This window comes from Carcharodon carcharias, chromosome 3, assembly GCF_017639515.1.
Source record: "Carcharodon carcharias isolate sCarCar2 chromosome 3, sCarCar2.pri, whole genome shotgun sequence".
Taxonomy (NCBI): Eukaryota; Metazoa; Chordata; class Chondrichthyes; order Lamniformes; family Lamnidae; genus Carcharodon; species Carcharodon carcharias.
Genome location: NC_054469.1, coordinates 5212069 through 5233157, shown reverse-complemented (window position 1 = coordinate 5233157; position 21089 = coordinate 5212069). Strand labels below are relative to the sequence as shown.

Genomic DNA, 21089 nt, shown 5'->3' with positions numbered 1-21089 from the left:
CGAGACACAGTCTAAAGCCCAAACTCCGAGACACAGTCTAAAGCCCAAACTCCGAGACACAGTCTAAAGCCCAAACTCCGAGACACAGTCTAAAGCCCAAACTCCGAGACACAGTCTAAAGCCCAAACTCCGAGACACAGTCTAAAGCCCAAACTCCGAGACACAGTCCAAACTCTGAGACACAGTCTAAAGCCCAAACTCCGAGACACCGTCCAAACTCCGAAACACAGTCTAAACTCCGAAACACAGTCTAAACTCCGAAACACCATCCAAACTCCGAGACACAGTCTAAAGCCCAAACTCCGAGACACAGTCTAAACTCCGAGACACCGTCCAAACTCCGAAACACAGTCTAAACTCCGAGACACCGTCCAAACTCCGAGACACCGTCCAAACTCCGAGACACAGTCTAAACTCCGAGACACAGTCTAAAGCCCAAACTCCGAGACACAGTCTAAACTCCGAGACACAGTCCAAACTCCGAGACACAGTCCAAACTCCGAGACACAGTCCAAACTCCGAGACACAGTCCAAACTCCGAGACACCGTCCAAACTCCGAGACACCGTCCAAACTCCGAAACACAGTCTAAAGTCCAAACTCCGAGGCACAGTCCAAAGTCCAAACTCCGAGACACAGTCCAAAGTCCAATCTCCGAGACACAGTCCAAACTCCGAGACACAGTCCAAAGTCCGAGACACAGTCCAAAGCCCAAACTCCGAGACACAGTCCAAACTCCGAGACACAGTCCAAACTCCGAGACACAGTCTAAAGCCCAAACTCCGAGACACAGTCTAAAGCCCAAACTCCGAGACACAGTCTAAAGCCCAAACTCCGAGACACAGTCCAAACTCTGAGACACAGTCTAAAGCCCAAACTCCGAGACACCGTCCAAACTCCGAAACACAGTCTAAACTCCGAGACACCGTCCAAACTCCGAGACACAGTCTAAAGCCCAAACTCCGAGACACAGTCTAAAGCCCAAACTCCGAGACACAGTCTAAAGCCCAAACTCCGAGACACAGTCCAAAGTCCAAACTCCGAGACACAGTCCAAAGTCCAATCTCCGAGACACAGTCCAAACTCCGAGACACAGTCCAAAGTCCGAGACACAGTCCAAAGCCCAAACTCCGAGACACAGTCCAAACTCCGAGACACAGTCCAAACTCCGAGACACAGTCTAAAGCCCAAACTCCGAGACACAGTCTAAAGCCCAAACTCCGAGACACAGTCTAAAGCCCAAACTCCGAGACACAGTCGAAACTCTGAGACACAGTCTAAAGCCCAAACTCCGAGACACCGTCCAAACTCCGAAACACAGTCTAAACTCCGAGACACCGTCCAAACTCCGAGACACAGTCTAAAGCCCAAACTCCGAGACACAGTCTAAAGCCCAAACTCCGAGACACAGTCTAAAGCCCAAACTCCGAGACACAGTCCAAACTCTGAGACACAGTCTAAAGCCCAAACTCCGAGACACCGTCCAAACTCCGAAACACAGTCTAAACTCCGAAACACCGTCCAAACTCCGAGACACAGTCTAAAGCCCAAACTCCGAGACACAGTCTAAACTCCGAGACACCGTCCAAACTCCGAAACACAGTCTAAACTCCGAAACACCGTCCAAACTCCGAGACACCGTCCAAACTCCGAGACACAGTCTAAAGCCCAAACTCCGAGACACAGTCCAAACTCCGAGACACAGTCCAAAGCCCAAACTCCGAGACACAGTCTAAAGCCCAAACTCTGAGACACAGTCTAAAGCCCAAACTCCGAGACACAGTCTAAAGCCCAAACTCTGAGACACAGTCTAAATTCGAAACCCCGAGACAGTCTAAACCCCGAGACACAGTCTAAACTCCGAGACACAGTCTAAAGCCCAAACTCCGAGACACAGTCTAAAGCCCAAACTCCGAGACACAGTCTAAAGCCCAAACTCCGAGACACAGTCTAAAGTCCAAACTCCGAGACACAGTCTAAAGTCCAAACTCCGAGACACAGTCTAAAGTCCAAACTCCGAGACACAGTCTAAATTCGAAACCCCGAGACAGTCTAAACCCCGGGACACAGTCTAAACTCCGAGACACAGTCCAAAGTCCAAACTCCGAGACAGTCTAAACCCCGAGACACAGTCTAAACTCCGAGACACAGTCCAAAGTCCAAACTCCGAGACACCGTCCAAAGTCCAAACTCCGAGACACAGTCTAAAGTCCAAACTCCGAGACACAGTCTAAATTCGAAACCCCGAGACAGTCTAAACCCCGAGACACAGTCTAAACTCCGAGACACAGTCCAAAGTCCAAACTCCGAGACAGTCTAAACCCCGAGACACAGTCTAAACTCCGAGACACAGTCCAAAGTCCAAACTCCGAGACAGTCTAAACCCCGAGACACAGTCTAAACTCCGAGACACAGTCTAAACTCCGAGACACAGTCCAAAGTCCAAACTCCGAGACAGTCTAAACCCCGAGACACAGTCTAAACTCCGAGACACAGTCTAAAGTCCAAACTCCGAGACACAGTCCAAAGTCCAAACTCCGAGACACAGTCTAAACCCCGGGACACAGGAACCTTTTTTATGCACCTTGTCCAGCGCCTGATCCCTTGTTTTAACCAGTTTACCTCTGATGTCCTGGTTCTCATCGCATTCCCGGAACAGACTGAGGGAGGGAGGGGGTGAGGGAGCGATCAGTTATCGGTGAGTGATGACTGGGGTGGAAAGTTCAAGCAGGCTCTTTGCTGCTTCACTCCAGCTCTCTGAGTTTCAATTTCAATTCCAGGAGACTGGGAGGATGTGGTTTTATTCAGCACGTGTACACAGTGTCAGCACTAATCTGTCAGAATGGAAAAAATCAGGCGATCACATCCACTCACACTCCAGCTCTTGGCTAGTTACACAGAACATGGTAGGGAGGGCTGATCTCTCACTCCCATACAGAGCTCTCTAAATATTCACACGCTCCCTCTACAGTTCAACAAGACAAGAATGGAGAGTATCCCCCTAATCCGTGACCTCCCTTCATGTCAAAGGGAATGGAGTATAAGAAGGAAGTCTTACTAAAACTATACAAGGCACTAGTTAGGCCACACCTAGAATACTGTGAACAGTTTTGGTCCCCTTATCTAAGGAAAGATATACTGGCATTGGAAGCAGTCCAGAGAAGGTTCACTAGGTTGATCCTGGGTATGGAGGGATTTTCTTATGAGGAGAGGTTGAGTAGGTTGGGCCTGTACTCATCGGAGTTTAGAAGAATGAGAGGTGACCTTATTGAAACATATAAGATTCTTAGGGGGCTTGACAGGGTAGATGCTGAGAGGTTGTTTCCCCTTGTGGGAGAGTCGAGGACCAGAGGACATAATCTCAGAGTAAGGGGGTCACCCATTTAAAACAGAGACGAGGAGGAATTTCTCCTCTCAGAGGGTAGTCAATCTGTGGAATTCTTTACCACAGAGGGCTGTAGAGGCTGGGTTGTTAAATATATTCAAGGCTGAGATAGACAGATTTCTAATCAGTAAGAGAATCAAGGGTTATGGAGAAAAGGCAGGAAAGTGGAGTTGAGGATTATCAGATCAGCCATGATCTCGTGGAATGGCGGAGCAGACTCGATGGGCTGAATGGCCTACTTCTGCTCTTACATCTTATGGTCTTAATCTAAACTCCTTAACCCGTGACCTCCTGAACCACAGCCAGCGGCGATCACACCCTGAAGCGAGTTGTGCTGGTGGATACGTAGCAGACATGCAGAAGTTTTGGATTTCACCCACCTTTTTGCTTGTCGTCCAGGACTTGCGACATTTCGATGAGCCAATCTGAGCTTTGCCTGAAACAGAGATCACCATAGCAACCAACAGATTCTCAGAAAGGCAAACATCATCCAAAATGGACGAAACACAAATCATTCGCTCACCAAACTCGAATTAATTCAGACAGTAAGATCGTGAGGATTTCAGATAACCTCATTCAACCCTGGAACTACCGATCCATGCCAAGCAGCCCAGCCTGTCTATCCTGGCTCCCTCCTCCAGCAATCCACTGATCCCACTACCCCCCCTCCCCCCCAACCCGCCTCCATATTGATATATCTCCTTTTGCAGTGGTCTCTGCCTCACTCACTCCCTGTGACATGTGGTGGACTCGAATCTCAGCCTCGTTCAGGGACAAACGCAGACCAGACACCCATCTCGGCTGACTCAGCCCCCACTTCAGGCCGGGAAGACAGATCCTAAAGACACTAAAGTAGGGTCTAAAGGACTGGACCACCTCTCCCCGTGGAGCCAGCCAAGAACACTACCATCCTCCAGGCAGCCTTTTTAAAAAGTTTAAACCGGATTATAATATCCCAGAGATTATTAGGGTCTAGGCTACTCCTCAGTCAAGTAACTCTCTCCCCACCCCACTCCTGAAAGACAGTACAGAGTCAGGTTCTCGAGTTAGTAAAACAGGGGAGGATGTGAAACAACATGAATCCCAAAAATGGATAGAAGCTTATTCTAAAACTGACAGGGGAGGTGATAATAGGGATGTTACTCCTGGCTGGGGGCAGTGGGGGGTCTGGAACTAGGGGACACTGTCTCAGAATGAAAGGGCAGGTTGCTTAAGGCTGAGATGAGGTGGAATTTCTTCACTGATGGTGCTGAATCTCTGGAGTTCTCTACCCGAGAGGTCTCATTGAGTCTGTTCACTCAGCTTCAGCTGTCCAGCTATTCCCCCTAAGGTGAGCGAGGCCTAAGTCTGTTCTCAATATTTATAGTGGTTTTTGGAGGTTGCTTAACCCATTTCTTACCTATAGGATTAGTATCTTAATTCTAACCCAGATTCAGGTCCTTTATTTTCCAAATGTGGTTTTCATCTTTGTTAATTTCTACATAAGGACAACCCTTTGTGATTCGAAGAAAATTTATGTAATTGCAAAATCCTACACGAGCTGTGGGTCAGATTGATTCTAGGAAAGCAAAGGTTGTGTGGCCTTGTGGTGGTCAACTTTCCATTAGTCGGGATTCTGTGTTTTAAACCTTTAAGATTAAGATTAAAATGGAATACTCTCCACTTGCCTGGGTGAGTATAGCTCCAACAACACCCAAGAAGCTCAACACCAGCCAGGACAAAGCAGCCCCACTTGATTGGCACCACATCCACAAACATTCACTCCCTCCACCACCGACACACAGCAGCAGCAGTGTGTGTACCATCTACAAGGTGCGCTGCAGGAACTCACCAAGGCTCCTCAGACAACATCATCCAAACCCACAGCCACTGACATCTAGAAGGACAAGGGCAGCAGATAGATGGGAACACCACCACCTGGAAGTTCCCCTCCAAGTCACTCACCATCCTGACTTGGAAATATATCGCCGTTCCTTCACTGTTGCTGGGTCAAAATCCTGGAACTCCCTCCCTAACAGCACTGTGGGTGTACCTACACCACATGGACTGCAGCGGCTCAAGAAGGCAGAATGTAATATATTTTAACGTCATAATATTAATAATAATATCCTATTGCAAAAAATCACAAGTCTCTACATACCAGGAGCGTAGTTAAGCATTGCTCTTTTTTGAAAAAATGATCCATTTTTAAATTATTTAAGCTTTTATTTATAAGAAATTAACTCTTTTTTACCCTTACAGCCCCTCATTAGGGGAGTATTTCCTTACACAGATTCCTTCCAAAACTCCAACACTCCTCTGCTCTGTGTGGAGAAATGGCCCCTCAGCTTTCTCCTCACTCCCCAAGTAGTTTTAATTTGATGCCCCCTCCCTCACCCCCACCAGCTCACCTAAGCCCCTAAAACGTGCACACGAATCTTCCCCTTTCACTCAGTCAAACCCCCATCAGCATTATACTAGCAAAACAAAACACTGCAGGCGCTGCAAACCTGAAACAAAAACAGAAAATGCTGAAAAAAACGCAGCAGGTCTGGCAGCATCGGTGGAGGGAGAGAGAGAGAGAGAGAGAGAGAGGAACAGGGTTCACGGGCAGGATTTTCTGTTCGGCGGGTGGTGGGAAGAAAGATAAAAGGGAAAGTCTGTGATGGGGTGGAGGGCAGGAGAGATTGAATGACAACAGCTTTCATGATGCATGGCCAATGGGAGTGGACAAGTAAAGATTTTAATGCCTACTAAATGTCTTTTTAAAGGGAAGAAAAGTCTGTGTGTGTGTAAGGAAATGGTTGTAAGGGCGCATGAGTGGCTATTATTGATAATAGAGCTGAACTGCAGACACTTAAGCAGGAACATTAAGTTTATTTGCAATAAACTGAGCAGCAACGACACGTGTGCTTTCAATTCCAACTCTACACCCACACTGTCTGCTGAGGAGCCCATGCTACGCTCCTATTGGTTACTACAAATCATGTGATCTATCCTAACACGTACTATTCTTAAAGGTACATTCCACACTAAATAAAACCATAATTACTACATTCCACCACCCTCCCCCCCACCCCGATTCCTTTAACCGGGCTGTGCACATAATATTTACACTGGATAAGAAATTTATAAGTTCAATCTTTCCTGGTCTATGTGGAATGTTGCACCTCCACAACTTCGTCAGGAACCTCCTTTCCTGGAGTTGCCTGAACATCAGCTGCTTCGGTGAGCACTCGCAGTTCTGTACCCTCAACTCTCACAGGAACATCGGACATGTCAGCCCTGGGCTGAGTATCTTCATGACCGGGTCTGCATTTCCTGCTGGTCACTGGTGGAACCAAATCTTGGTGATTTGTCTCTCTCTCTCTGTCTTCCTTAAATGGTCCACATGTTTATGGGTGATCTGGCCTTCCACCTCCATGTGGTAAGATAGAGGTCCAGTCACTGCACTTATTTCACCCGGCAACCACTTTGGTCCTTCTCCGAAGTTCTTCACGTAAACCATCTCTCCCACGGTAAATCTCCTCTCGCGGCTGTGCCAGTCTTGCCTAGTTTTCTGGCTTCCCTGACTCCTTTCCACCTTCCCCTCTAAATTCGGCATTATTAAGCTCAATCTCGTCCTGAGACGGTGTTTCAACAATAACTCTGAGGGTGTGACACCTGTTGTTGTGTGAGGGCTGGTCCTGTAATGAAAAGGAAAGCGTGCTAGCTTGGTTGCTATGGAATCGCCAGGTCGCTTTCTCATGCCTGCCTTGAACATTTGAACCACCCTTCTGGCCTGTCCGTTTGAGGAAGGGTGAGGACAGTGCAGTTTTTGCATGTGCGATACTGGTGAGGCTGACAAACTGTTGAAACTCAGCACTCGTAAAATGCCGTAATCGGAAACAACTACTTCTGGTAGTCAGTGAATGGCAAAACCTGAGGTAGTTTCTCAATTGTAGCGGCCGACGTTGGTGACTTCACCTCATATACATTCATCCACTTTGAATGGGCATCGACAATGAGCAGAAACATTGTTCCCAGGAAAGGTCCAACGTGGTCAATGTGTAACCGCACCCAGTGACTATCTGGTCACTCCCATGGGTGTAAAGGAGCTGTCGCTGGCAGCTTCTGCAGTTGCTGACATTGCACACACTGCTTTACTAAACTCTCAATTTCGTCATCCATCCCAGGCCACCACAGATAGCTGTGTGCTGTGGTCTTCACTCAGGAAATTCCTGGATGGGCACTGTGTAGCTCAATTAACAGTGGCTCCCTTTCCTTTGGAGGAACTATCACTTGTGGTCCCCACACTAAGATACCATCCTAGCTGGTTATTTCGTGTCTTCTGTTGAAGTACAGTTTCATTTCATCACATACAGGCTCCTGTGACCAACCCTGTAGCACTTGTTCTTGTACCTGAGACAGGACCAGGTCCTGACTTGTCCAGTCTCTGACCTGTCAAGCACCTACCAGCGAGGAATCTAAGAAATTTAACAGTGAAACAAGTTCCTGTGGAACTGGGACATGATCATCATTTTCCTGTAAAGGTAAACGACTAAGGGCATCGGCGTTTGTGATTTGATTGCCAGGCCTATGTATGAAAGCGTATATGTACACTGCCAGAATTAAAGCCCATCGTTGTATTCTGGCCGAGGCTATGGGTGGTAAAGCCTTATCCTCACTAAACAATCCGAGTGATGGTTTGTGTCTGAAACAATTGTAAAATGGCGGCCGTGAGCATACTGGTGAAATTTCTTGACACCAAAGATGATGGACAGGCCTTCTTTCTCTATCAGCGAGTATCCCTTTTCCGCTGTGGTCAGCATACTCCATATGTAACCTACTGGCCGTTCTGTGCTGTCGTCCATCTGATGAGAGAGCACTCGCTCTGTAGGGAGTTGCGTCACATGTCAGCACCAACTCTTTCGTCTGGTCATAATGCACTAATAGATTAGACAAGAGCAACAATTGTTTCACCTTTATGAAAGCTTCTTTCTGGGATGCCTCCCAAGGACCAACTCTAGTTCTTTTTGAGTAGAGAATGCAGGGGGGCATTGTAGACAAATTGGGTAACAACCACCCATAACAGTTGATCGTTCCTAGGAATGATTTGAGCTCTGAGGTGTTCCTTGGTGCAGGTGCCTCTCTTATGGCTCTCACTTTCTCCTCAACCGGGTGGAGGCCCTGTGAATCTACCCAGTGACCCAGACAGATTACCTCCCTCGCTTGGAACGTGCCCTTTTTCTTTTTTAAACGCACTCCAGCCTGCAAGGATCATTTTAAGACTTCTAAGTTTGCCACATGCTCTTTTTCAGTGAATCCTGTCAATACAGCGTCTAAATGGACTACAACCTGGGGCAGTCCCTGTGTAAACTTTCCACTCTTCTCTGAGAGATGGCACAAGTGGAGGAGACACCGAGAGGCAATTGTATATATTGGTACAACCCTTTGTGGGTATTAATTGTGACAAATTCCCGGGAGGAATTATCCAACTCTAGCTGTTAATAAGCAAGACTCATGTCCATTGTCCCTCCTGCCAGCTTGGTATACAGGTCTTCGATTTTTGGAATGGGATACCTGTCTAGCTCAGCTACTTTACTAACTGTCAGCTTGTAGTCTCCACAAATTCGGATGCTTTAGTCGGGTTTCAGGACAGGGACTATGGGTGTTGCCCATTCTGAGAACGGAACAGGTTGTATAACGCCCAGAAAAAAAAAAACAAAAAAAAAACAAAAAAAAACAAAAAAACTGCGGATGCTGGAAATCCAAAACAAAAACAGAATTACCTGGAAAAACTCAGCAGGTCTGGCAGCATCGGCGGAGAAGAAAAGAGTTGACGTTTCGAGTCCTCATGACCCTTCGACAGAACTTGAGTTCGAGTCCAGGAAAGAGCTGAAATATAAGCTGGTTTAAGGTGTGTGTGTGGGGGGCGGAGAGATAGAGAGACAGAGAAGTGGAGGGGGTTGGTGTGGTTGTAGGGACAAACAAGCAGTGATAGAAGCAGATCATCAAAAGATGTCAACAACAATAGTACAATAGAACACATAGGTGTTAAAGTTAAAGTTGGTGATATTATCTAAACGAATGTGCTAATTAAGAATGGATGGTAGGGCACTCAAGGTATAGCTCTAGTGGGTTTTTTTTTATTTTATATAATGGAAATAGGTGGGAAAAGGAAAATCTTTATAATTTATTGGGAAAAAAAAAAGGGGGGGAAACAGAAAGGGGGTGGGGATGGGGGAGGGGACTCACGACCTAAAGTTGTTGAATTCAATATTCAGTCCGGAAGGCTGTAAAGTCCCTAGTCGGAAGATGAGGTGTTGTTCCTCCAGTTTGCGTTGGGCTTCACTGGAACAATGCAGCAAGCCAAGGACAGACATGTGGGCAAGAGAGCAGGGTGGAGTGTTAAAATGGCAAGCGACAGGGAGGTTTGGGTCATTCTTGCGGACAGACCGCAGGTGTTCTGCAAAGCGGTCGCCCAGTTTAAGTTTGGTCTCTCCAATGTAGAGGAGACCACATTGGGAGCAACGAATGCAACGAATCCGATGATGCTACATTCAAAAACAGTTCCTCTGACATGTCCTCCTTCTTCCTTAACCGAGGTTTTCCACCCACGGTCGTTGACAGGGCCCTCAACCGTGTCCGGCCCATCTCCCGCGCATCCGCCCTCACTCCTTCTCCTCCCTCCCAGAAACATGATAGGGTCCCCCTTGTCCTCACTTATCACCCCACCAGCCTCCGCATTCAAAGGATCATCCTCCGCCATTTCCGCCAACTCCAGCATGATGCCACTACCAAACACATCTTCCCTTCACCCCCCCTTATCGGCATTCCGTAGGGATCGCTCCCTCCGGGACACCCTGGTCCACTCCTCCATCACCCCCTACTCCTCAACCCCCTCCTATGGCACAACCCCTTGCCCACGCAAAAGATGCAACACCTGCCCCTTCACTTCCTCTCTCCTCACCGTCCAAGGACCCAAACACTCCTTTCAAGTGAAGCAGCATTTCACTTGCATTTCCCCCAACTTAGTCTACTGCATTCGTTGCTCCCAATGTGGTCTCCTCTACATTGGAGAGACCAAACGTAAACTGGGCGACCGCTTTGCAGAACACCTGCGGTCTGTCCGCAAGAATGACCCAAACCTCCCTGTCGCTTGCCATTTTAACACTCCACCCTGCTCTCTTGCCCACATGTCTGTCCTTGGCTTGCTGCATTGTTCCAGTGAAGCCCAACGCAAACTGGAGGAACAACACCTCATCTTCCGACTAGGGACTTTACAGCCTTCCGGACTGAATATTGAATTCAACAACTTTAGGTCGTGAGTCCCCTCCCCCATCCCCACCCCCTTTCTGTTTCCCCCCTTTTTTTTTTCCCAATAAATTATAAAGATTTTCCTTTTCCCACCTATTTCCATTATATAAAATAAAAAAAAAACCCACTAGAGCTATACCTTGAGTGCCCTACCATCCATTCTTAATTAGCACATTCGTTTAGATAATATCACCAACTTTAACTTTAACACCTATGTGTTCTATTGTACTATTGTTGTTGACATCTTTTGATGATCTGCTTCTATCACTGCTTGTTTGTCGCTACAACCACACCAACCCCCTCCACCTCTCTGTCTCTCTATCTCTCCGCCCCCCACACACACCTTAAACCAGCTTATATTTCAGCTCTTTCCTGGACTCGAACTCAAGTTCTGTCGAAGGGTCATGAGGACTCGAAACGTCAACTCTTTTCTTCTCCGCCGATGCTGCCAGACCTGCTGAGTTTTTCCAGGTAATTCTGTTTTTGTATAACGCCCAGTTTCTCTAGTCTGTTCGGTTCAACGCCGAATTTTTCTCACAGGGCATATGGCACCGGTCTCGCTTCATGAGGCGAGGGGCTGCTTCTGGATCCACGTGGATCTTGGCCTGCAGGCCCTGGATTTTCCCCCAGTTCATCCTTAAAGACAGTGGCGTCCTTTCTAAGTGGCTCTGGTAGCCCACTTGCTCTCAACTGGAAAGTTCTAACTCAATCTCCTTTAGCCAATTTCACCCCAGGAGTCTTGGCCCTTCACCTGCTTCCACCATCAAGGGCAGCTTTGCCGATTGGCTTCCAAAATGGACAGTTAATCTGCTCATGCCTTTTAATTGAATATCTTCACCTGTATATGTTTTTACTTTGGCAGCAGTTTCACCTAAACTGAATTGATGTTCCCCATTATTCAAATATCTGAAGGTATGGTCCCCAGTTACTGTAGTGGAAACTCCTGTGTCCGCTTCCATTCTAACAGAGCTGCCATTTACATTCACCGTGACAAATACTGGCTCTGTTCTTTCAACTTTCAGTTTAAACAACCAGTAAATATCTGAATTTGTAGTGTCAGGCTCTTCTACATCGTAGATTTCATTGGGCTTCTTCTTTAGTTTACAAGCCTGCTCGAGTCTTTCCTTCTGCTGCCTCATCATGTGTCCATTTCGGTGACAATATTGGCCTTCGATTTCTTTTAAGCTGCCGATCGCTGAAAGACATCTCGTTTCCACCGCCATGAAAGTTACTTTTTGATCTCGCTGCCAAGTTATTTTTCTTTATCCTTCGGCGAACGCGGGTTGTTTCCTGCTTCCTGGCAAGTCCTCGCATTTTTGGCGCTCTTTAGGCTTGGGGTTTCCAGCCTGATGTGGAGACTGGCGCCATTTTGCGCACCCTGTATGGCTTTCTGAGTCTCTTACTGTGCTTTCCAGGGCCGGCCCTCTCTCTCTCTCTCTCTATCGCAACTTCATGAAATCCAGACTCACTTCGGATAATAATCTTTCCTGAATGGCGTCCACATTCACACCACGCACAAAATGATCTCTGAGCAGAGACATACCGAAGGCACGATGGGCCTGAATTGTCCCCATGTCGGGCAGGCTTGGTGGGCGCTGGCAGGGGTGGGAGTGGGCAGGGGTGGGAGCACAGCCAGCCACGATCGGCTCTGCGCAGACATTTTACGGAGGGCGGGCCAATTAATGCCCACCCAGCGCAACACACAAGCGGTCGCGCTGAGTGCTACCTGGGCGGGCGGGTGGGTTGGCTGGCAGGGGGGGGGGATGAAAGGAGAGTCGGGTCCAGCGCTCTTTCACGCGTGCGTGCCAAAGAACACTTCAATCTCCCTGAGGGCCCAGACCCCCGCACATCAGCTGAAAAGTCACCCGGCCAATGTTTCATTAGCTACTTCAGATTTTCCACCTTGTCTGCACCTGTCTCACCCGGGGCTCTATTTCGGGAAGTAAAGCTGCACTTTTGCATGGTGACTGAGGGCTTTGGTTGATAATGGACCCTTCACAAGGTCCATCAATTCACCGAAACACTTTGAATCGGGGGCACTGGGTGCCATCGAATTTTGAATCGAGGTGTAGGATTCACCCTTGAATATACTTAACGACCCAGCCTCTACAACTCTCTGTGGTAAAGAATTCCACAATTCACTGCCCTCTGAGAGAAGAAATTCCTCCTCGTCTCTGTTTTAAATGGGTGACCCCTTACTCTGAAATGATGCCCTCTGGTCCTCGACTCTCCCACAAGGGGAAACAACCCCTCAGCATCTACCCTGTCAAACCCTCTAAGAATCTTATATGTTTCAATAAGGTCACCTCTCATTCTTCTAAACTTCAATGAATACAGACCCACACTACTCAACCTCTCCTCATAAGAAACTCCCTCCATCCCCAGGATCAACCTAGTGAACCTTCTCTGGACTGCCTCCAATGCCAGTATATCTTTCCTTAGATAAGGGGACCAAAACTGTTCACAGTATTCTACAGAAATCTTGTTCACATATATCCCCAGGACCTGTTTGTAAAAGAACGCTTATGGATGGTTATTGTTTTCATTTAAAAGAATCCAATTTTCTGGCCTCCTTGCAGCCCCATGATGTCATCAACAGGCACGAGTCTTATTGGTGGTACTCATACTGACATGGGAGCCAATCAGGAAGTGTCTAACCACAGGAGAATAACTCACTGGTTAATTGGGCTGTAAATGTAGATATAGCCAGGTGGGAAGCGTTAAACCAAGGCCCTGTCTGCCCTCTTGGCTGGAGTTACAAGATCCCATGACACTATTTTTAAAATTCATCCACAGGGTGTGGGCATCGCTGGCTGGGCCCAGCATTTATTGCCCATCCCTAGTTGCCCCTTGAGAAGGTGGTGGTGAGCTGCCTTCTTGAACCGCTGCAGTCCATGTGGTGTAGGTACACCCACAGTGCTGTTAGGGAGGGAGTTCCTATTTATTGACGTTGTAGCAGTTTGACACAGCTGAGTGTCTGGCTCGGTCATGTCAGAGGGGCAGGAAGAGTCAACCACATTGCTGTGGGTCTGGAGTCACATGTAGGCCAGACCAGGTAAGGACAGCAGATTTCCTTCCCTAAAGGACATTCTCTCTCTCTCCCTCCCTCTTTCTCTTTCTCTCTCTCTCTCTCTCCTTTTACTAAGCGCACCATCAGTCCCAGGTTCCCTCCACCTACCCTTTGCAGAGATTTTCGGCTGGTTCTGATCCAGGAGCTCACCGTCCTCCGTCTCCGTGCCCTCCTCACTCTCACTGTCACTGGTCACCCCGTGCTCCTGCTCCGAGGAGCTGCTGAGAGTCCGCTGGCTCTTACTGAGTTCCTTCAGGACTTTTCTCTGGAATATGAAGGTGAGGTTAGGGAGGGAGCAGCCACTTCCAGAAGCACAGCAAGATTCCACGGTTCGCTGGGAGAGGGGGAGGGGAGGCATGTGAATTTAAAACTCCCATGTTGGATCAGCGATACTCAACGCTCACTGTGTGTCGGGGTGAAGCTGAACAGAGGGTGGGAGTTTAGAAGGAACTCGGCCTAAAAGATCATCATTCCGCCCCATCCAACTTTACCAGCTCGCACGCCATCAGTAATACCAGCTAGATCCACCCCTGTAACATCGCCCGACTTCAGATCATCTGCCGGTGAAACCTCCTGCCTTTGTTACCTCCAGGCTCGACCGTGCCAACTCTCTCCTGGCTGCTCTCCCACATTCTACCCACCGTAAACTGGAGGTCATCCAAAACTCTGCTGCCCATGTCTTAACTCACACCCTTGTCCCATTCCCCTGCCACTCCCTGTGCTCACTGACCACCCCCCCCCACCATTGGCTCCTGGTCAAGAAACATCTGGATGTTAAAATTCCCATCTATGTTTTCAAATCCCTCCACAGCCTCACCCACTCCCTATTTCGGTAACCTCCTCCAGCCCCGCAACCCTCAGGGATCTCTGCACCCCTCTAATTCCAGCCTCTTGAACATCCCCAACTTCAATCCCTCCACGATTGGTGGCTGTGCCTGGGGCCCAAGCTATCCAATCTTGTCTAGCTGTATTCCTACATCCTATTACTTCAGAGCATCACACAGGAGGCCATTCGACCCATCATACCTGTGCAAATCCTGTCTAAACCCTAACCCCTTACCTTAAATCTATGCCCCCTGGTTATTGACACCTCCGCTAAGGGGAAAAGTTTCTTCCTATCTACCCTATCTATGCCCGTCATAATTTTGTACACCTCTATCAGGTCCCCCCTCAGCCTTCTCTGCTCTAAGGAAAACAACCCCAGCCTATCCAGTCTCTCTTCATAGCTGAAACTCTCCAGCCCAGGCAACATCCTGGTGAATCTCCTCTGCACCCTCTCCAGTGCAATCACATCTTCTTATAGCGTGGTGACCAGAACTGCACACAGTACTCCAGCTGCAGCCTAACTAGTGTTTTATACAGCTCCAACATAACCTCCCTGCTCTTATATTCTATACCTTGACGAATAAAGACAAGTATCCCATATGCTTTCTTAACCACCTTATCTACCTGTGCTGCTGCCTTCAGGGATCTGTGGACATGTACACCAAGGTCCCTCTGATCCCCTGTATTTCCTAGGACCCTACCATTCATTGTGTATTCCCTTGCCGTGTTAGTCCTCCCAAAATGCATCACCTGACACTTCTCAAGATTAAATTCCATTTGCCACTGCTCTGCCCATCTTACCAGCCCATCTAAACAGCGAGATTCCACACGGCTGTTGCCTGCCTGGTGCCAGGGTCCGGGACATCTGCTCAGGGCTGGAGAGGAACCCGCAGTGGGAAGGGGTGGGTTCAATGGTCGTGGTCCGTGTAGGTGCCAATGACATAGGTAGAATTAGGAAAGCGGTTCTGTGTAGAGAGTATGAGGAGCTGGGTGCTAAATTGAAAAGCAGAGCCTCTCTGGATTATTACCTGAGCCACATGCAAATTGGCATTGGGAACCAATGTGTGGCTCAGAGATTGGTGTGGGAGAGGTGGGTTCCTGTTTGTGGGGCACGGACACCAGTACTGGGGTGAGTGGGGGCTGTACCATTGGGAGGGTCTGAACCTGAACCGAAGTCCTTGCAAACTGCATAACTAGGGAAGTAAAGGAGATTTTAAACTGAGAAGTGGGGGCAAGGGATCAAATGTGGGAAGATGCGGTTTATCAAAAAGGCAAGGTAAGGGAGGAGAATAGTAACATGGGAAATGAGAGTGGGAGAATGGCAGGAAGGGACAGAGAGCAAAAACACCTAAGAACGCACCAAGAGTCAAGACGAGATGTTACGAAGATAACACAAAGACAAAACTAAGGGCTCTGAATCTGAATGTGCTTGTCATTCATAACAACGTAAATGATTTAATGGCCCACATTGAAGTAAATAGATATGATCTGATGGCCATTACAGAGGTGTGGCTGCAGGAATGACAAGGATTGAGGGGTATGTGACATTCAGGAAGAATAGGAAGCTAGTTAAAGGTGGAGGGGGAGCACTGTTGATCAGGGAGGGCATTGGTGCAATAGTTAGAGATGACCTTGGCTCAGGAGATCAGGGTGTAGAATCGGTTTGGGTGAAAATGAGGAATAGTAAGGCAAATAAGTCATTAGTGGGAGTGGTCTACAGACCCCTAACAGTAGCCACAGAGCAGGACAAAGAGAAAATATTGTGTGCTTGTGATAAAGGGACGGCAATAATCATGGATGATTTTAAACTACATGTAAACTGGAAAAGTCAGATTGGCAGTAGTAACCTGGATGAGGAGTTCTTAGAATGCTTTTGAGATAGTTTCTTAGAGCAACATATTCTGGAACCAACCAGAGAACAGGTTATATTAGTAAAAACAAAAAAACTGCAGATGCTGGAAATCCAAAACAAAAACAGAATTACCTGGAAAAACTCAGCAGGTCTGGCAGCATCGGCGGAGAAGAAAAGAGTTGACGTTTCGAGTCCTCATGACCCTTCGACAGAACTTGAGTTCGAGTCCAAGAAAGAGTTGAAATATAAGCTGGTTTAAGGTGTGTGTGTGGGGGGCGGAGAGATAGAGAGAGAGAGGTTGGGGGGGGGGGGTGCGGTGTGGTTGTAGGGACAAACAAGCAGGACTTTACAGCCTTCCGGACTGAATATTGAATTCAACAACCTTAGGTCGTGAGCTCCCTCCCCCATCCCCACCCCCTTTCTGTTTCCCCCTTCCCTTTTTTTTCCAATAAATTATAAAGATTTTCCTTTTCCCACCTATTTCCATTATTTAAAAAAAAAACCCCACTAGAGCTATACCTTGAGTGCCCTACCATCCATTCTTAATTAGCACATTCGTTTAGATAATATCACCAACTTTAACTTTAACACCTATGTGTTCTATCGTACTATTGTCGTTGACATCTTTTGATGATCTGCTTCTATCACTGCTTGTTTGTCCCTACAACCACACCGCCCCTCAACCTCTCTCTCTCTATCTCTCCGCCCCCCACACACACACCTTAAACCAGCTTATATTTCAACTCTTTCTTGGACTCGAACTCAAGTTCTGTCGAAGGGTCATGAGGACTCGAAACGTCAACTCTTTTCTTCTCCGCCGATGCTGCCAGACCTGCTGAGTTTTTCCAGGTAATTCTGTTTTTGTAACAGGTTATATTAGACTTGGTATTGTGCAAGGTAACAGGATTAATTAATGACCTCAGGGTAAAGGCACCCCTGGGTAGCAGTGACCACAATATGACTGAATTTTACACCCAATTTGAAAGGGAGAAGAGTGGGTCTAAGACTAGTATCTTAAACTTAAATAAGGGAAACTATGTGGGGATAAAGGCTGAGCTAGCTGAAGTGAACTGGGAAACTAGGCTAGGGGATAGATCAAAAGAAGCAGTGACAGATATTTAAGGGGATATTTCAGAATACTCAGAATAAGTATATTCCTACTATAAATAAAAATTCTAAAGGGGAGGATCCACCATCCATGGTTAACTAAAGAAGTTAAATAAAGCATCAAACTTAAGGAAAAAGCAAATAACTGTGCAAAGATGAAAGATGATTGGACAGAATATAAAGAGCAGAGAATGACTAAAAGGTTAATTAAGAGGAAGAAATTAGAGTATAAGAGGAAGCTAGCTAGAAATTTAAAAATGGATAGCAAGAGTTTCTACGGGTATTTATAAAGGAAAAGAGTAAGTAAAATGAGTATTGGTCCTCTAGAGAGTGAGAATGGGGAATTAATAAAAGATAACAAGGAAATGGCAGATGAAATGAACAAATATTTTGCTTCTGTCTTCACTACAGAGAATACAAAACACATTCCAGTAATCGCTGTAACTCAGGAGGTGAAAGGGAGAGGGGAACTTGGCGAAATTACAATCACTAGGGAAGCAGTACTGAGCAAACTGGAGGAGCTGCGGGCTGACACGTCCCCGGGTCCTGATGGACTTCATCCTAGGGTCTTAAAAGAGGTGGGTAATAGACTCAGATGCCTACAGCACTGAAGGAGGCTATTCTGCCCATTGTGTCCATGCCGGTTAACAGAGATCTGACTACACTAGTCCCATATCCCTGGAGGCTACAGCAACATAACTGAACATCTAAATATTTCTTAAATGTTATGAGAGTTTCTGACTCAACCACCCTTTCAGGAAGTGAGTTCCAGACTCCCAACACCCTCTGGGTGAAAATATTTCTCCTCAGCTCCCTTCTTAGTCTTTTATCTCATAACTTAAATCTATGCCCCCTGGTTACTGACCCTTCTACTAATGGCCCTCCTATCCACCTTATCTATACTCCTCATAATCTTACACACCTCTATCAGGTCCCCTCTCAACCTTTGCTGCTCCAAGGAAAACAACCCCAGCCTATCCAATCTTTCCTCATAGCTCAGACCCTCCAGTCCAGGCAGTATCCTGGGAAATCTCCTCTGCACCCTCTCCAGTGCAGTCACATCCCTCCTATAATGTGGTGAGCAGAACTGCACACAGTACTCCAGCTGTGGCTTAACCAGCATTTTATACAGTTCCAGCATAACCTCCCTGCTCTTGTGTTCAACGCCTTGGCCAATAAAGGCAAGTTTCCCATATGCCTTCTTAACCACCTTATCTACCTGCCCTGCTACCTTCAGGGATCTGTGGATATCCACACCAAGGTCCCTCTGATCTTCAGTACTTTCCAGGGTCCTACCATTCATAGTGTAATCCCTTGCCTTGTTAGCCCTCCCCAACTGCATTACCTCACACTTTCCCAGGTTGAATTCCATTTACCACTGCTCTGCCCACCTGACCAGTCCATTGATATCCTCCTGCGGTTTATGGTTGTCCTTCTCACTATTCACCACCCTACATGTCATCTGTGATCTTCTTGATCATACCCCCTACATTTAAGTCCAAATCATTTATGTACACCACAAACAGCAAGAGCCCCAACACCGAGCCCTGCAGAACCCCATTGGAAACAGACTTCCAGTCACAGAAACATCCCTCTACCATCACCCTCTGCTTCCTGCCTCTCAGCCAATTTTGGATCCAACATGCCACTTTGCTTTGGATCCCATGGGCTCTTGTGTTCTTGACCAGTCTGCCATGAGGGACCTTATCAAAAGCCTTGCTAAGGTCCATGTAGACCACATCAAATACATTACCCTCATCAACACTCCTGGTTACCTCCTCAAAAAATTCAATCAAATTTGTCAAACACAACTTTCCCTCAACAAATCCATGCCGACTATCCCTGATTAATCCGTGTCTCTCCAAGTGCAGATATATTCTGTCCCTCAGAATTCTTTCTAGTAACTTCTCCATCACTGAGGTTAGTCTGACTGGCCTGTAATTTCCTGGTCTATCCCTTCCTCCTTTTTTAATAATGGGAAAATGTTTGCACCCCTCCAGTCTTCTGGCCCCTTTCCTGTGGCCAGACAGGATTTGAAAATTACTGCCAGGGCCCCTGATATCTCTTCCCTTACCTCCCTCAACAGCCTGGGATACATCTCAACTGGGCCTGTGGATTTATCCACTTTTAAGGCCGCTAAACCTGCTTGTACCTCCTCTCTCAATGTTAATTTACTCTAATATTTCACAGTCCTCCACCCTGATGTCTATACCTGCATCGTCCTTTTCAATTATGAAGACTGACGCAAAGTATTCAAAGAGCACTGTACCCACGTCTTCTGGGTCCACACACACATTACCTCTATGGTCCCTAATTGGCCCTACTCTTTCCCTAATTATTCTATTGTTCTTTATATATTATAAAACCCCTTTGGGTTTTCCTTTATTCTACCCACCAATGCTTTCTCATGCACTCTCTTAGCTTTCCTAATTTCCTTTTTAAGCTCCCCTTAGTTTGATCTCCTTAAATTAATGAGGTAGTCGATGCGCTGGTGTTAATTTTCCAAAATTCCCTAGATTCTGGAAAGGTTCCATCAGACTGAAAAGTAGCAAATACAACGCCTGTATTCAAGAAGGGAGGGAGGCAGAAAACAGGAAACCATGGGCCTGTTAACTTGACGTCTATCATGGGGCACGTGTTAGAGTTGATCATTAAAGGGGTTATAGCCGGACACTTAGAAAAGCTCAAAGTAATCAGGCAGAGCCAGCATGGCTTTGTGAAAGGGAAATCATGTTTAACCAATTTGTTAAAGTTCTTTGAAGGAGTAACACGCATTGTGGATAAAGGGGAGTCTGTAGACGTGCTGTACTTGGATTTCCAGAAGATATTTGATAAGGTGCCACATCAAAGGTTATTGTGGATTACTAGGCCAGTGACACCCCAGGAAACTTCAGGCTAGTTAGCTTAATATCTGTCAGAGGGAAAACGTCAGAAGCTATTATTAAAGATGTTATAGCAGGGCACTTAGAAAAATTCAAGGCAATCAGGCAGAGTCAACATGGTTTTGTGAAAGGGAAATCATGTTTGACAAATTTATTGGAGTTCTTTGAAGGAGTCACATGTGCTGTGGATAAAGGGGAACAGGTGGATGTTCTGTACTTAGATTTCCAGAAGGCATTTAATAAAGTGTCACATCAGAAGTTATTACAGGAAATAAAAGTGCATGGTGTAGGGGGTAACAAATTAGCATGGATAGGAGATTGGCTGGCTGGCAGGAAATAGACTATGCATAAATGGGTCTTTGTCTGATTGGCAGGATGTGACAAGTGGAGTTCTACAGGGGACTGTACTGGGGCCTCAAATTTTTACAATATATATCAATGACTTAGAAGAGGGGAGTGAAGGCATGGGGGCTAAATTTGCAGATGACACAAAGACAGGAAGGAAAGTATGTTGTGAAGAGGACATAAGGTGTTTGCGACATAAGTTGAGTGAGTAAGCAAAAACATGGGCAGATGGAGTATAATGTGGGAAAATGTGTAGATGTTCACTTTGGCAGAAAGAATAAACTTAACTGGAGAATGACTGCAGGATTCCGAGGTGCAGAGGGATCTAGGTGTTTTAATGTATGAG

General features: G+C 46.9%; 1 protein-coding gene across 1 annotated transcript in view; it reads right to left on the bottom strand.

The window, feature by feature from the left end:
* LOC121275770 (tonsoku-like protein) overlaps positions 1-21089 on the bottom strand; it is a 92998-nt gene that overhangs the window by 17506 nt on the left and 54403 nt on the right. Inside the window, exons 10-11 of the mRNA XM_041183377.1 lie at positions 13841-13997; positions 3765-3820 (exon numbers count right to left, since the gene is read on the bottom strand). Of these exons, the coding sequence (XP_041039311.1) occupies positions 3765-3820; positions 13841-13997 (213 nt within the window). The remainder of the gene's footprint in view (positions 1-3764; positions 3821-13840; positions 13998-21089) is intronic.